The following is a 17,866-nucleotide window of genomic DNA, read 5'->3' as shown; positions in this document are numbered from 1 at the left end:
TCACCAGAAGAAGGGTTTTGTTTTTTAAGTGGTTTACACTTTCAAAAAAGGTAGTATAAAACCAATACTTTTATGGGCTTCAATACAATGGTAGCATTTCATCAGATTTATCATTAAAGCCTTTTACATGTATGGACATCAGAAGACAGACTGGTATATCTCACCTGCGCTGGATCTGTCTAGCAAAGTTGTTGCTGGAGGCAGAGCAAGGGAACTGCACGGCTTCACTGTGAAGGGTAGCATTACGGAAAAGGTCACAAAAGTTCTCAAAAAGCTCCAGCAGCTCATTGGATGTGTTCTCAAAGACCGCTATGACTTCTGTGGTAACCATATTATACACCACAAAGAAGGAAGGCTGAGAAAACAAAACAAGAAGAGTATGAAATATTCAGAAAAAAATCATTTACCACATTTTGCTGCACTAAGTCTAACTTTGCATGTTTCCACCGGCAGGTAAAGACTTGCTCTCAAAAACAGATCAGTCCTTACACATTAATACCGCCAAACCTGCTGATGTCATGTAATCCACTAGCCATCTAATGCAAATGACGTCCTTCTGATTTTGATGGGATCAGCTGATCATCTAACATGTGGGGTTGTCCCAAGTCTTGTCTGATTACAGAAAGCAAAGAAGGATTGGGCATGTTGGATTTCAACATGCCCAATCTTTAGGTTTCTTCAAAGACACTGCCACCAGAAATGTCTGGGAGTGGCCTCTTCCCCTCTCCCAGCATGCCTGTGTATTATTGGGTTTGAGGGTGGGAATGGTGAGGGGGCATAGATATTCAAAAGGGGGTTGCTGCGACTTTTACTATTGATAACCTATCCTTAGGTTATCCCTAGGATAGGTTATCAACAGTTGAGGTCAGCTGATCAGCGGGGATCCCACACAACAGTTTACCAAGTCAATGCAAACAGCACTGGAAACAGATAGCACTATTTGTACTGCAGTGGCTCCGTTTGGTACTCCAGGCACAGCTCCCACTGAATTTAACACGAGTCGTGCTTGTGGTACCAACCCTGGCCACTGCAATATTTATAGCACTATCTGCTTCCAGAGGTGTCTGATGACCTATTTTATACATGTATTGCCGTTTAATTAGCATGTTTTCCTAATAAATTATCAAACTTTTAATAATTCTGGAAAGCATCATTAATATTTAAAGTGACCCTCCAATTTTGGTACAAAATTCTGACCCCGTACAGGAGCAGGAGGGTGGGGGAGTTATTACCTGCAAGATGGCCACAGCAATTTTCGAACTACCTAATGCACACTGTGTACTGTTCTCCAATTGGCCAGGGCTAATCACATGAGCACCCATGGCCAATCAGAAAGCAGGCACAGTACATTGGTAGTCTAACATTGCCAATGCACCGTGGGGTATTGCTTCGGCCATCTTGAAGATCTGAAAAGGGGACCTAGAATCAGCAGATCAGAGGGCCGGCAGAGAGAACAAAAAAACAGAGCCAACATACCACCTACCAGCCCCTCTGGTCCTGGGACAGAATCTTGCCCCAAAACCGGAGGGTCACTTTAACTGGTCATTTGGCTTATATGTAATATATAGCAGATTGCACCAAGGAAGGGTAGTTGTATGTAGTTCAGGCACTAGTATAGACCTATTCCGTTTAGGTTTTGCAATTTCGCAATGTAGTTAAACATGTAGAATTTAAATTTGCTCTAATTAACGACTGTCTTCCTTGTGAGTCAAACTGATGTCATCTGATCACTGGGGCCATCCGTCTTCATACAGCCCACATGGGTGGTTGGGGCTGGGCATTTTTACGTTGAGAAGAGTCTCTATTTACCATATTGTATGTTCTACAAACCTTAGTAACAATCTATTTCTGCTACTTTATCCGGCTGCCATGTCAGTTTTTGTTTTTACTTACTATATAAAGTATATTAAAAATAATTTTGTTCTTTGATCTGCTCCTCCACAATTCCTCTTGTCATTTCTTCATTGCATGCACAGGTTTACACATTTTTTCACTTACGGAATCTTCCAACGAGCAGTTTTCGCTCCCTGTGCATTTTTTTCTAAAATGTTAAAAGTTGCTAAGAGCTCTAAATATGTACTTTGCATGGAATGATTGAAGGGCCAAATGGTAGGGAGGACATGAGGCAAATTAGCAGCCCTAACACAACCAAAGTGCTTTATAAAGTCCAATCGCTCGTTTATTGCCTTTCCTTTACTATTCACAACCATCTCAATGGTGCGATCAATTAGATTTAAAAACTAAAAAAATATATATATTATAATAAATGGATTTTAATGCAGAGAAAATGGTTCCAAGAATATATTAGGCATATTTGGCTTTTTTATGAACTGGTCATGTTCTTAGCATCCAAAAATAAGCTGCTAACACATCTTTATATGGCTCATGTACACCCGCGCATTTGTTTTTTGTTTAGCTGTTTCGTCTTAAGAAATGAATTAACTTGTTTGGTTTTGCTTTTAATATCTTAGGGCTAATGCCCACGGGCAGATTTCTGCTACGCGAAACGCAGTGGAAAACCGCGACGTTATCCCGCAGCTATTAGGTTCTATTGAACCCAATAGCTCAATGTTCACGCTGCAGAATTTCCCAGTGTGAAAGAAACCGCGGCATTTTTTTAAAACGTGCGGCCGGATTCCAATGTAGTCAATGGAAGCCGGCCATCAATTATTGCATGATTATGTGTCACTGCCGACGCAACATGCGCTGTACAGCGCATGCATGCCGGCTCACCGGAAACGACTTGAGTGGCGGATCCAGAGAGGCGAGTATGGTACGACCGTGGGCATGAGGCCTTAATGAATCCGTTTTTAAAAGGAGCATTCTCAAAAAGTTAGAAAAACATAACGGATCCGTTAAAAAATGGATGTAATCGAAAGCAAATAGCAAAACTGTTAAAGAGGAAATCATGGTTTTCCCCATACACATGGGATAGTCAGCCAGTACTGTCGGAATATGCCAAAATTTTCTGTCCCATGAATTCAGCTGGAATTCATAAGCAAAAAAAAAAGCCTCTCCTTATGAAATCCAGGGCGCATGGAGGTACAATGTGAGCTCCTAGCAGTTTATGGGCATCATATATGGGATCTATACAACATAGATCCATAATACACTTACTTGTGTCACTTTATGGACCAGAAGACATGACAGTCCCATGTTTAAGGATGCATAAAGGCTGAAAGTTTCTGAAACTGAAAACTGGGCAGCTCAGCACGAAATGTACTTCATTAGCCGACAAGGGCCAACAAAAGCAGATTCTTAAAGGGGCGGTTCAATCCCAGCAAGTTACCTTCTGGATGATAGGTATTAAAGGGGTTGTCCCGCGGCAGCAAGTGGGTCTATACACTACTGTATGGCCATATTAATGCACTTTGTAAATGTACATTGTGCATTAATTATGAGCCATACAGAAGTTTTTCACTTACCTGTTCCGTTGCTGGCGTCCTCGTCTCCATGGTGCCGTCTAATTTTCAGCGTCTAATCGCCGGATTAGACGCGCTTGCGCAGTCCGGTCTTCTTCTTTTCTGAATGGGGCCGCTCGTGCCGGAGAGCGGCTCCTCGTAGCTCCGCCCCGTCACGTGCCGATTCCAGCCAATCAGGAGGCTGGAATCGGCAATGGACCGCACAGAAGCCCTGCGGTTCACCGAGGGTGAAGATCCCGGCGGCCATCTTCACCAGGTAAGTAAGAAGTCACCGGAGTGCGGGGATTCAGGTAAGCACTATCCGGTTTTCTTTTTTAACCCCTGCATCGGGTTTGTCTCGCGCCGAACGGGGGGGGCTATTAAAAAAAACAAAAACCCGTTTCGGCGCGGGACAACCCCTTTAACTTGCTGCTCAGTGGGGATCCGACTGCTGGGACCCAACTGATCCTGGGATTTCAGCCCCGGAACATTCTGAAATACTGAAGGCTCACACCGCTGCCAGAACTTGGAGACATTTCAGGGCTTAAATCTCAGGATCGGTGAGGGGTCAAAGGGTTGAATCCACCAATCAGCAAGTTAGATAACATGCTGCGATGGAGATATCCCTTTAACCTTCTTTTCAGATAACGAGCCACAAAGTCTGTTTGGATATACAGGAGATGAATGTAAATATAAAAAAGTTTCATGTGTTTTGTAGGTATATGCTTTTCCGTTGGCAATACCAAGCTAAAACTATGACTTTATGTACTGTAACAATTTATGAAACCCAGCAGAGACAGGGAAGATTGCAACATACACCAATCAAAACTGGACCAAGAGTTAAGTTACCTTTACACGGGGCGATTATTGCCCGAATTCTTACTGGCAACAGCGAATTTGGGTAATAATCTTCCCATGTAGATGCGGCCACCGACAGGTGACTGAGCGAGAAATCTCACCTAAAAACGAAGCGACTGTCGGGCCGTGTACACAGGAGCTGCTCAATGTTTGAGCAACACCTGTTTACTGTGAACGGAAGTTGGCAACCGGAATGATCTCAGCCCGTTCCACCTCCATTCACTTGAATAACTGTCACTCCAGTGTATCGAGCAATAGTCCATTGGGCAGCTGTCCAGTGTAAAGGTACCTTTACACTTTAAAGGGGTTTTCTGGCAGTAAAGCAACCCTTCAGTCCTGGAGAAACAAAGATGGCCAAACCACGTCTCTGACTTTCTGATGCATACTGTACATTAGGATGCATCAGTAGTCTAAGACACTACATGCTAATCACGTGGACAACACGTGTCAATCAAAGTAGGTGAGATGTCTTAGGCTAATGATGCATGCCAATGCACATTGTGTATCAGGTGGTTAGAGAGGTAGTGCGGCCATCTTTGTTTGTGTAAAATATAGAAATAAGCCATACCTCCCTCCTTACATGCCTTGCTTCGTTTAGAGCAGAAGCCTCGGATCCCACCATTCCAATCCCAGAAGAAGCTACGGTGGTCATGTGCCGCTCATTGTGCATGTGACCACTTTGTTAAATCATAGCCTTTAGGAGCGATTTTGCCATGAACAGCATGTGACCACCGAAGCCTGTGATTATGCATGATGCTTTAACCAATCACAGGCTTCCACAAGTTAGTGATTGGCTCAGTGGAGCACTATGAACAGCACATCTGCCATAGCTTTGTTTGGATTCGGAGCAGCAGGCATCAGTGCTTCTGCACTGGCTGGCGGGGGAGCGACTTAAGGTGGTTATGTTTTATTTAATTTTATACCATCCCCCTACTCACTAAACCCCTTTAAATAACATGTTCCCACCCTTATGAAAGGAATTTAGGAGTTTCTTTATACCTGTACCTGTGATGGGTCGTTGACTCGTAGTGTAACCACATCCTCACTAGTATACTTGATAAATAGGTGGCTTTCATCAAGTAGTTGCATTTTCCACATCCTGAGTTGCCTCAACTGGTCAAAATACTGGAAAAAACGTCTTTTGGCCATAGCACTACCATCACGCTCTGCTCTCCTCCACAAATATACCAGAAGTCTGTGCTTCAACGAATTAATAAATGGTTCTTTGTATAAATTTGCCATTCCAGTTTGAGTTTCACGTTGGACTTCGGGGTAAACGGCTGACAATATTAAAAGGTCATCCTCATAACAAAATCGTCCTATTGTCCGTACATCAATGAACGTGCCTTCTGCGGTCACCTGAAATACATGGATTGTTTGTTGCTGCACAGAGAGAATAGCCAAAATGTTTTTATATAAGTACAGGCCTTGATTGTGCGAAAGGATGATTTTATCACATTTAAAGGTCCTTGTGTCACAGAGTCTGCCTGTATGGAGGTCTATTATATGAAGAGAATAGTCTTCTAGTGGAGATCTTGGGTTGGGAGTCACGGATTCACTGTTACGGTAAATTTCATAAAAAGGTGGATACGGTTCCTCAGGCAGATAGGCTGCTGATCCCACAATGACATAACGACAGTCATCAGTAAATAAGCTGCATTCTCTGTTCAAGTGCTCCCCATTTGAAGCCACATTAGTGATATGGAGGAGAACAAAAAAGCGCTCAAATAAGCGTCCTCGAATGTTCACAGACCTCTGATCGTTAGAGTTTGCTAAGATTTCTCCTTCGTACCCATTTAAAAGATCTTCAGCCGCCTGGCAGCCTTGATACTCGTAAATCTCTAAAGACGTCTGATCTGAGGAAAAGGCAATAAAGTATCTACCGTCAGGGGAAAATTTGCGCAGGAAACAAGGCGGCTTTTCCACATTGACCACCGTGTAGTTAGGAAATACATTCTGATGGAAGATGCGAACTTGGTGCCAGTGAGAACCAGGCTTCCCAGAACTGATCTTCCGACGTTCAAGGCGATGGATTACATTTTGGTTCTGAATTCTTCTAGGTCTAATAGTAGGGGCGTCATTATCCATCTTAAACATGACTTCATCTATTAAAAAAAAAAAAAAAAAATTTGAAAAAAAGTCAGCAAAACCGGAACAATATTGAAACTTTATATCACAAAACATTACCAAATCATAAAAGGTAATTACTAGAGATGAGAGAGCCTACTCGGCCACGCCCCTTTTTCGCCAGAGCGCCGCGATTTTCGAGTACTTCCGTACTCGGGTGAAAAGATTCGGGGGGCGCCGTGGGTGAGTGGGGGGTTGCAGCGGGGAGTGGGGGGGGGGGGGGGGGAAGAGGGAGAGAGAGAGGGCTCCCCCCTGTTCCCGGCTCCGCCACGCCTCCCCCCGCCCCCCGAATCTTTTCACCCGAGAACAGAAGTACTCGAAAATCGCGGTGCTCGATCGAGTAATTACTCGAAACGAGTATATTCGCTCATCTCTAGTAATTACCTTAAGGTTTCCTTATTTAGCTAAATGTTCCTTTAAAGTGGACTTTTCAGCAGACCAACACATGTATAATGTAGATGTAAGGCTTCAGAACCTTTGGCGCAAGTCTGGTATTAAACACCAGAAGAAAAAGTCGTGCTCGTAGGACTTTTTCATCGGGTAAACCTGCCAGACAGGTACAGGAACTGAACAGACCCCATTATTGTCAAGGGGTCAGTTCGGCACAGTTGGGTTCATCCAGGGGATTCCGTTCTCCTGCTCCAATAATGGAACAGGAATCCGGTAACCCTAGCGCGGATGTGAGTTTAGCCTTACATACAGATACAGGGCTCATATGTTGGTTTTGAAATTCTGCCCATTGAATATTCCGCTCATATTCCACAAGTTAGCGATTCAGTATCCAATATGTTCCAGTGTTTTGAGTGAAAGAGTATTTATGTTGACAAGCAACTATCACTCCTCTAGCTTAGGCTACATTAACACGGCATTTGCATTCTCAGTTTGCCATACGTCAAGCTTCTCCACAGACGACCTTTTACCCAAGTTATTTATAAGAGATTGGTTATACAATTTATATGTCATTTGTAACACTAAGTGTTTGCAGCTGAAATGTTGCGTGTTCATGAAGTTGGGAATAAGCCAGGATTCAATCTTGCATTTTGAAAATGAAAGGGGAAATTTAATAAGAACCTTGCACCAGAATTCTGGCCTAGTAAACCACTCATTTTTGTACAAGCCAGACACATGTTAAAAAAAAAAAAAAAAAGTTTTTTTTTGGTCCTTTTTACCTTAAAAACAGGGAGGGGCTTAGTGGAAGTGGTAGGGTCACCAGCAGCCCGACAAATTTATTACATGGCATGGCCAGAGATATACGGAATTTATCAAGAGGAGTGAGCGTTTTAATAAATTCATCCCAATCTTCCCCCAGCGGGCACTGCACCGAGACCAGTGATTAAAATGTCTAAGTACATGTGCACCAAGGATTCTTGTGCTGTTGACTTCTTTGATGATATTTCTATGGAGGACAAGAGAATGATCCACCCCATCACCCACATAATGTGCACCTACAGCTGATTCATTGTGTTCTTTGATCATTTCTAGAAACCGAATATCACAATATTTTAGCACCACTTTGGTCAAAAGGAGAATGCAATTTTCCCTTTAATACGTTTCGCTGATTGGTGACAACTTGCAGTCCTTCATGGACTTCATGAACCCCCATAATGATAGGATATCCCAACAGGATAATCCACCATGCCATCAAGCCCAAGCTGTGCAGAGTTGGTTTGAAAGTTCCTACGAATGGTGTGGCTTGCATGTTCATCCAACAAGAACCCAATCACGTTGAGTTGCTGATCTTCAACAAGCCATAACTTTGGCAAATCAGTGATACTATGAAAGTAATAATATGCCAAGTATATCCATCATGAGATGAGCCGTGCAAATGATACTCAATATTTACTGATAAGAATTATTATAGGCACTCCAGTGTGATGCAATTGTAGAAACGTTTATTAGCTGGAGTTAGAGAAAAAGTGGGAAATCTATGACTGAAGGAACCAAACATGACAGATTTACACTCATTGTCAAAAAAAAAAAATAACACCTAAAAGAAGTTGTCATTTTTCTGCAAAACTCAGCATACAGTTACATCACAGGCCAGCCGAACACCAGCATATTGTTACAGTGTATTCTGTGTGCGGGTTTTGTGCAAGGAATGTGCTGTACCAATCTCCCATAGACGAATTGTATGAAATACGTGTGCAAGAAAAATTGTAGCATAATAATACATGCAAGTATGCAATGACATTCAGACAATGTCATTGCATACTTGCTGCATGCTGAGCATGTGTCACCCGTGGGTGGCATGCCGCGATCTGCGCTCGTGTGAGCCCGGCCGCAGGCAGATATGCAATTTATTTTGGCATGATTAGATGAATGGTCTTGCCACCTGAAGCCCTAAAAGTGGTTCCACCCTTGGCCTAAATAAAGGCTCTCAGAGGCTCCTTGTAGACACCTTTTTCCGCTTGTGTAGAGCTTGTTGACCACTAGATGCTCTGCAGCGCAATCGAAGACATTTCATCCCAGTTAACAGAGTTTGAGAGGAGATGCATTATTGGAATGCAAGAAGCTGGACAGTCGTATTGACAAATCGCCCGCCACCTGGGCTGTTCTGAGCAGAGTTATGAGGTGTTGGGACAAGTGTATTCATGAGGGCGCACACAAGGTGACCGGGCTCAGGACATCCTCAACAGACCACCTGTAGAGAGCATCGTCTGATCGTTCGACAATCACGAGCAGATCCAACTGTTTCATTGTCCACCATCCCAAGACAGGTGTCACCATCTTTACACCTCTATGTCTGTTGGAAACATTTCCAGGCACTGTGGAGCATTGTCCCCCACTGCTGGTGCGATGCTCTGTGGACCATCACATAGAACAGTCGGTCACCCCTAGTAGTGGTATGAAGGACAATGGCAGTTCAGCGATATGTTCAGGACATCCTGCAGCCACACGTGTTCCTCTCATGACGGCTTCCAAAAGGCATTTTCCAGCAGGATAATGCTCGGCTGCACACACAAGGATGTCACAGGAAAGCTTCTACAACATTACCACACTTCCGTTGCTGCCTAGTCGCCAGATGTATTGCCAATAGAACATGTATGGGACCATCTGGGGTGCCAACTTTGACAGCCTATGAGTTTACACGATCTAGAGGCTCAGTTACAGCAAATGAGGACTGATATGTCACAGGCTACCATACAGGATACTAGAGCCTCCATGTCCACCCGTATCACATCTTACATCCAAGCTAGAGGCAGTACAACAGGGTTCTAGAGCCTACATGCCCACCCGTATCACATCTTGTATACAAGCTAGAGGTGGTACAACAGGGTACTAGCGTCTCCATGCCAATCTGCATCCCATCTGGTATCCAAACTTGAGGCGGTACAACAGGGTACTAGAGCCTCCATGCCCACCCGTATCACATCTTGTATCCAAGCTAGCGGCGGTATAACAGGGTACTACAGCCTCCATGCCCACCTGAATCACATCTTCTATCTTCCACAAACAATAAAAAAATCAATTTAATAAGTCCCAGTGCATCCGGTGTGAAAGTCCACATGAAAAATCCTTGCGTGCCGTGGACATAAGACCTTACACATGTAGCCAAATAAGGCCTCATGCCCTCGGGCGCATTTGAATTGCAGCACGCACTTGGATGATCCGCAATTCAAGCCACCCACAGGGAGACATGGGCATCTGCAGCTTAATTATAGCATGCGGATTTGTTTTGCGGACCTTCTGGTCCAGAAAACAAATCGCTCGCAGCATGCTCCATTTTGCTGTGGATCCCTCACAGACAACTTCTATTGCAGTCAATCGAAGCCGTCCAATTCGCAATTGAATTGCTGATGGGCTGCAGATTCTGCAAGAAAGCAGATTTTTAAAAAAAATCTCCGCTGCACATGTGCAGTGGCGTGCTGGCCGGCACTTCCGCACACATCCGCGGAAAATGAAGATCCAGACAGGTAAGCAGAGAACCCGCAGGGTCCTTGGCCATAGGCAGAGTCGGATTCCACTGTGGGTTCCCGAATGCGGATTCCGATCCCTCTGTGGATATTAAGCCGAACACAGGGGTCACAGGACCACGTTCCCCAACACTTGGATATCCAAAACAGATAGGCCAACATTTATGGCATAACCAATGGCAATTAGCTGACTCTTAGTGCTGCTATCACTATGGACAGCACAGTAAGCAGATCGCACTGACCATAGCGCAGCGGATTGTTATTGCAGGCGCAGTTGCTACTGAATTTATTGGGATCTGCGCCAACCATCCCAACCCAGGGCATTGTAGTCAGCACGATCTGCTTCCTGCACAGTCCTTAGTGACAACATCGGCTGATCAGTAGGGATCCCAGATAGAATATTAATAATTAAGATCCAAAAGTCCTGGACAACTCCTTTCATTTTAATGACTAAAAGTAATATTTGGTTCTTAGGTAATTTTTTCAGTCTGCAGCGCTGCAAGGGGGGAAGCTGCAGATTACTGACTGCCATCTCCATCAGTGCCATAGAAGCGAAAGGAGCCGTGGTCAGGCAAGTGCTGCCCTACTCCAGATGGACTTGGTTGGAGCCCCCTACCCTCCCGTGATTAGTCATTTGTCAAGTATTCCGTAGATGTCTAATGTCTTCCAAGATGAGCCAAATCTATCATATAGTGTGCGTGCCTTTATTAAAGGGGTTATCCAGGGACACAGTATTCTGTAAACCTAGTTCAGCCTGCAGTAGTAAAGTACTCATCCTGTTCTCCCACCACTGCCAGCTCTCCTGTCCCTACTACCGGGTGCAGGAGGCAGGCGATCACATCCCTGACAATAGGGTCATCTGACCGCTACAGCCAATCACTGGCTCCCTTCAGATGGTAAATAGCTAAAGTATTGTCATGACCAAGCGTTATGATGTCATCATTACCTTCCCGAAATTCATCAGGAACCGGAGGGTCAGCGGGGAAAAGTGGAAGGATGATACTCAAGGTATTCTAAAGTTTTAACTGAATACTACTGTGTTTCCCCGAAAATAAAACACTGTTTTATATTGAATTTTGCCCCAAAAGAGGCACAGTCTTATTTTTCACTGAACGGCTGTGACTGGTCGAGCTCTGACTGGCTGGTGCTCGATCCAATCACAACACTTGCTTGCTGGAGGCGGGGTAATTCAAAACCTGTTATCAGAAAGAGAAGAATCATTGGTCAGGCTGACATGGCAACTCTCTAGATATTGGACAGGAGTAGGGCTTGGAGGATCTGTTCGGAGCATCCGTCAAGAAATTTAGTTAAAAAGCAGGATAATATAGCGCCGCATGCAGCATGATTTCGTCCTGTACAACGCTGGACAGAAATGGACCTGTTATAACCGGGTCAGCTTGGTTCTGTCCCAAGACACATCTGTTCAGCAAGTCACTTTTGTTTTCTTGCTACCTTAAAGAATCAGAAAAACAAAACAAAAAGAAAAACGCTGATGTGCACAAAGCCCAAGGCCTCACTCACACCGGCGTTTCTGTACAGCCTTTAGCGCTGCATTTTTAGCGCTGCGCTAAATGCTGGGCAACGCACCCATTCATTTCAATGGGGCTGCTCACACAAGGCTGAAAACGCAGCATCTTTAACGCTGCGCTTTGACAGCGATGCATGTTCTATCTTTTGGCGTTTTCAGCCCTGCTTCACCCACTGAAATGAATGGGCACAGCTGAAAACGCAGCAAAACTTGGTGCTGCGTTTTTGGCAGCGTTAACCGCACACTGATTTTCAGGGGGGAGGGCTTGCGATATAAGCCCTACCCCGAAAATCTAGATAGAAAAAAGAAACAATACTCACCTAGCCGCTGCCATCCAGGTCGCGGCTGCTGTGATTGGGCATCGAACAAGCACCGAGAACAAGTCGCAGCCCTTCATTGACTGCCTCAGCCAATCATAGCCGGCAAGCTCTGATTGGCTGAGGCAGTCAATGAAGGGCTGTTATTGGGCATCGAGCCTGCGCCGAGAACCAATCACAGCAATCTATTGCTGGAGGCGGGGTTCTCAAACCCGGCCTACAGCATTAGATTTGTCAGTGCAGGGGAAGCCTGGATCAGCGGCAGAGACCAGCGGCATAGACCCGGACTGCAGCGGCTAGGTGAGTATTGCTTTTTTTTTCTTTCAGCATCCTTGGCTGCGTTTTGTGCTAAAAACGCAGCCAAAACGCTGGCATAAAGTATGCCAGCGCTGCTGAAACCAGGCGGAATCTGCAGTAAACGCAGCGTTGAAAAACGCTGCGTTTCTGCAAACGCCTGTGTGAGTGAGGCCTTAGGGCAGCTTTAGACAACCGTATGTGCAGCCGTGAAAGGCTTGGGAACGTATTTGCGCAATGAGCGGCTTTGATTTGCGTGTAGTACTGTACTTTTTGCGCACGCAGGGCTTGTTCACATTTGCGAGTAAAACACCCCCACCGTGATTTAAAAGGCTATTTAGCCTCATGAGGTCCACATGTGCCCTCTTCTTCCTGGAATTACATGGTGTATTGCACACGTTCCTGCATTTGCGCACCTCACATAGACTTTTAGGGGCTCTTGCTGCGCAAATATGCAGAAAAATAGAGCAGGTCAAATTTTTTTTCCGTGTGTGCAAAATACAGCGAAAAGAACAAACCCACTGAAATCCATCAGTCCTATTCTCTACATATTGCATGGGCAAATCCAGTCGTCTGAAGGAGCTCCGAGGCCGGAGAGAGACTCACAAAATATGAAATCCATTCTTTTGAGTGGAGTCATACACATGAGCGAGGTTTTCCCTCATAGCGATGCTGCAAGGAAAATAAATCGCGGCATGTACTATTTTTTCTCGTTCCTCGAAAGGCATCACCCATTGATTTCACTGGGACTTTAACGTCTCTCTGCAGGGGGAGGAGGCGGTCTGGGCCGGAAGCAGTGCACTGAGCTCCCTCCGACCCTCGCCGCTGTTTGCAATGAGAGGGAGTGGGACTTTGCAATGGGAGGGATGGGGGCGGAGCTAAGTCCCACTCCCTCTCATTGCAAACAGTGGCAAGGGGCGGAGAGGGGGCGGGAGCTCAGTGCACTGCTCTCGGCCCAGACCGCCTCCTCCCCCTGCAGAGAGGGACAGCGTCTATCACCCCCGGCCGATATACACACGTCAGAATGAGCGCGATTTTGATCTGTGAAAAACTGACCACTTTCCATGCAATTTTTTTTGCTACTCTCATGCGATTTTATCATGCGCTTCTTGGTCCTTTTTTGATATGGTCCCCATGACAACCTGCATTAAAAATGCATCACTCTCGCACGAAAATCACATAGATTGCAATGTCAATGCATTTTTTCATGCCTTCATAGAAAACAAATGCGCGATTCTTGAAGAATCAACGGAAACCCCCCCCCCCCCAAAAAAAAACGGCAATTTTTTTTTTAAACTCCCATTATGGGCTCATTGACATGGGTGCATTCTTACTGCGTGCACGCTATATAAATGCGCGCATAATGCACGGTGAATGGCATCCATGAAAGTACACTGATTTTCATTGATCCGTTCACAATTGCGTTTACGTGCGGTTTACACGCAATGAATAAAGAAGAAAGCGGCCTGTTCTGTCTTACCGCGTATTACACGATAGAGCCCTATCGTTCTCTAAGCTGGACATACACTACCACATTGCGTATGAGCAGCGTTTAGAACGCAACGTCGCTAAACTACAGAGCGGGAAACTTAAAAAAAGGACACCAGAGAGGCCGTGCATGCGTGAGATACGCTGGGCTTTGTGGGTAAAATCGCTGCAATGGGCCTCCTGCACACGGGCGGATTTGCATTGTGGAATCTGGAGCGGACGGGGGGAGGGGGAGGGATCCACCTCCGGATTCCAGCAGCAAATACCGCCATAGCATGCTATTAAAAACTGCTTCTCCCTTTCCATGAGCGGAAATCAATTGTGATTTTCCGCTTGCAGAGGGAAAATCGCAGCATGTTCTATTCCAGCGTAGACGGTTTTATTAAAGTCAATGGAAGTCACGCGGCCCGCGGCCCTTCCCCAATCATCACTGCGGAAAGGCCGCGGGATTCGCACCATCGCCTACCGACGGTGCTGCATTATCCGCACTGCGCATGTGCGCCGGCCGGTAGATCCTCAGCAGGGATAACAAGAATCCGGACATGTACGCGGGGTCACCGGCTGGGCATCAGGTCAGAACCCGACCTGGCTGTGTGCGGGCAGCCATACGTGGCGATACACAGGCTCACACGGCCATTTACCACACGCTCATGTGCAGGCGGCCCATCTCCCCCCACGGATCCATCAGCAGCACAACTTCTGCACTTGCAACAAAGTATCCATGAGTGTAAATAATTGTGACTCCTGCTTGTAAACTCCCAGGGGATTACTACACCCCACTGTAACGAACCCTCAGCTGTGAAGGGTCACTGCCTGCATTACCCATGGCCACTTCCTTCACTTTATAGTGACTGTCGCCCACCCCCTCCCCCCGCAGGCAGCAGCGGGACGTCGGACGGCTCCCCCCACTACAAAGTATTCGTAAACTCGGCAGACAAACGGTTAACTAAGAAGCGTAAGAAAGGAAGCGTCTATCTGCTGACTCCCCCGCCCGGCACACAGCAAGCTCATCATAGCGGCCGCACTGACACTCCCCGCCGGTAAGTGACGGTGCTCAGCACTGATAAGCTTCCAGCGCTAGGACCTCCGGGTACTCACCGTTCAGGACCGGGCATGCGCAGACTTCACTCTCGCGTTGTCAGCGCTAACTAGGCAAAACGCGAAACTCTTCCACGCATGCTCAGTTGTCCACCGGTAACAAGCGACTCTCTGCGCGTGCGTACACGGCTTCCGTCACCAGGCGCATGCGCTAGGGTAGTCTTTGGGGCTTGCGATTGCCTCTCTTAGTGTGCGCCGTATAGCGTAGTCGCTGTAGTCCAAATATGGTTTGTCATTTTGCCCAGGGACCTGCGTCCATTACCTGCAGACTGTATAACATGGAAGGAAGTTCCAAAAAAAAAAAAACTTTTGCAACGAAAAATGTAACTTTATAGTTGGCATAACTTTTAAGAATTTTTTTTTTCATTTTTAGAAAAATGCAGATAAACCATACCTCATAACAGAGCTATAACAGTGCCAGTGTGAATGCCCGCACAATGAAGATGCCGACACAGAACCGTGCTATGAGATTACTATACCAATGGTTATCGGTTGCACTATTTTATACTACCGTATACTATATATAAGATAGTGTATCCAGTATTACTTCCCAGTCAAATGGAATCTGTGCATTTTAATAATTTTTTAGGTCATTTAAAATGCGAAGGAGATGGTCTTTAAACATGAACATGCATGCCAGGGCATTATACCAAGAGGGGGCACTATCAGCTTCTTGAATACCATGTTCTGCCCTGCTGTATTGCAGTGTTTCAGACCAAAAGATATCCAGATTGCAGATAGTAAACCACCATTTTCTCAGTAAACAATCAGTGACCCTCCCAAAATATACTAACATCCCAAAGGTCATGGGACATGGGAACTAATATTTACCCCCCTCCCCCCACTTAGCTTGGCAAAGTATAGCAACTTGACATGGCATCGATTCCACAAGTAGATGGAAGATGTTTGGAGGGATGTTGAGCCGTGCCATCTGGGTAACCATCCACAACTCTTTGGTATTTGTAGGTGCAGGACCCTGGTGCGAATGGACCTCTTCACCACATCCTATAACCTTATTTGTAGGAAGTCTCTCGAATACTCCTTGAACCAATTCTGTACAACTTGGGTGTGATGGCATGGTGCATTATCCTGCTGCAGTATCCCATTATTGTGGAGGTACATGAAGTCCATGGAGGGCTGCAATTGGTCACCAAGCAGTGAAACAAAGCGGGCATCAATCAATGACATGTTTAGGTGGGCCAGTGGACCCAACCTATGCCATGAGAACACACCCCACACCAGTATGGAACTATCACCAGCCTGGACAGTGCCTTGTTGAAAACTGGGGTCCAAGGTTTGTGCCATACCATTAGCCTGTAACAATTGATACCATGATTAATCAGACAACGCCAACTTGTTGCCAGTTCTCTAGGTCCAATTATTATTTTGTTTAAAGAGGCACTCTGGTGGGTCTCCTTTTCTCATATCCCATGGAAGCTTAAGAACCTCCAGGATTTGCATGTGAGACCTCCTGCATTAAAGGGGTTTTTCAGTGGAAATATTATTGATGACCTATCCTCAGGATAGGTCATCAATAGTTGATCGCCGGGATCCATTGCTCAGGATCCCGACTGATCAGTTGTGCAGGCGCATGCTGTCAGCGCCGCAATAACAGAGGTCGGAGCGGAAGCCTCCTCCCATGTAGTGGCCGGTACTTGTAACTGCAGGCACAGCTCTCATTGATTTCCGCTTTGTGATTGTGACGCTGACCGCATGCGCTCGCATAGCTGATCGGTCGTAGTTCCGAGCAGCGGACCTTGGGCAATCAACTATTGATGAGCTATCCTAAGGATAGATCATCAATAGTATTTCCGTGGAAAACCCCTTTAAATATCAATGTGAATTCTTGTGGAGTCATGTTTACATATACAATTCTTGCCAGACGCCGTTAGTCTCGATCATTAAGCACTTGTTGGTAGCCGCTGCTCTGTCCACTGTGGGTGGTAATATCTTAAATGATGTATTCCCAATACATAAGTGACTCTATGGGTCGAGGAATGTTAAATGCTTGCACAACTTCACAAGTTGAATGCTCCATCCTGCTGGAACCCACTATCATGCCTCGTTTTAAGTCCGATAATTGACGTCACCTTGCCATGAGCAGGTTGGCCAGTGTTCAACCTCACTCACATAATAGGGACAAAAAGTTTCAATAATGTCTTATGAAAAACCCTATGAACCCGCCATGTAGCTGGCAAATCAAGTTCATAAGCAGGGTGATAAATAAGGATTTGGCGCTCACTAGAAGGATACTGGAGAGTGTGGTAGGTGAGTAGTCTTGATTCCCAGGTGAAGATGAATATTCATAGGTGCTGTAAACAATCTCATGAGAGAGAGCAGCTAGAGGGAAACTCCAGTCATGGCATGAAGGAGGAAGACATAAATGAAATAAAAGAGAAAAAAACCTCAGCGCTCGCACCGTAGAATAAATGAAAATGGAATGTACTGAAGTTATGTCACTTACTTCCAGGAGGCGCCTTTAGGGTAGGCGCCTCCTAATCCAAATAGGCGTATCAGAAATGGCACCGATCAACAATGATGAACAGGTTCCACGATTTTAATAAAATAAAATAAAATAATATATAATACACAACGCGTTTCGGCCGCACGGCCTTTTTCAAGTGTACACTTGAAAAAGGCCGTGCGGCCGAAACGCGTTGTGTATTATATATTATTTTATTTTATATATTATTTTATTTTATTTTATTAAAATCGTGGAACCTGTTCATCATTGTTGATCGGTGCCATTTCTGATACGCCTATTTGGATTAGGAGGCGCCTACCCTAAAGGCGCCTCCTGGAAGTAAGTGACATAACTTCAGTACATTCCATTTTCATTTA

The 17,866-nt window shown here is 45.5% G+C and overlaps 1 protein-coding gene across 3 annotated transcripts in view; it reads right to left on the bottom strand.

The window, feature by feature from the left end:
• DET1 (DET1 partner of COP1 E3 ubiquitin ligase) overlaps window positions 1-15,035 on the bottom strand; it is a 42,774-nt gene extending 27,739 nt beyond the window's left edge. Inside the window, exons 1-3 of one of the 3 annotated variants that reach the window (XM_066592814.1) lie at window positions 15,026-15,035; window positions 5,259-6,364; window positions 165-355 (exon numbers count right to left, since the gene is read on the bottom strand). In XM_066592814.1, coding sequence (XP_066448911.1) covers window positions 165-355; window positions 5,259-6,356 — 1,289 coding nt within the window. In that variant the 5' untranslated portion in view covers window positions 6,357-6,364; window positions 15,026-15,035. Of the gene's footprint in view, window positions 1-164; window positions 356-5,258; window positions 6,365-11,246; window positions 11,260-15,025 lie in introns of those variants that run through there. The other 2 variants (XM_066592816.1, XM_066592815.1) reach the window with 2 other exon arrangements.
• Between the last annotated feature and the right edge of the window lie 2,831 nt (window positions 15,036-17,866).

The sequence above is a fragment of the Eleutherodactylus coqui genome, chromosome 2, assembly GCF_035609145.1.
Source record: "Eleutherodactylus coqui strain aEleCoq1 chromosome 2, aEleCoq1.hap1, whole genome shotgun sequence".
Lineage (NCBI taxonomy): Eukaryota > Metazoa > Chordata > Amphibia > Anura > Eleutherodactylidae > Eleutherodactylus > Eleutherodactylus coqui.
The sequence above is the reverse complement of the archived record's forward strand: the minus strand, read 5'-3'. Positions and strand labels throughout refer to the sequence as shown.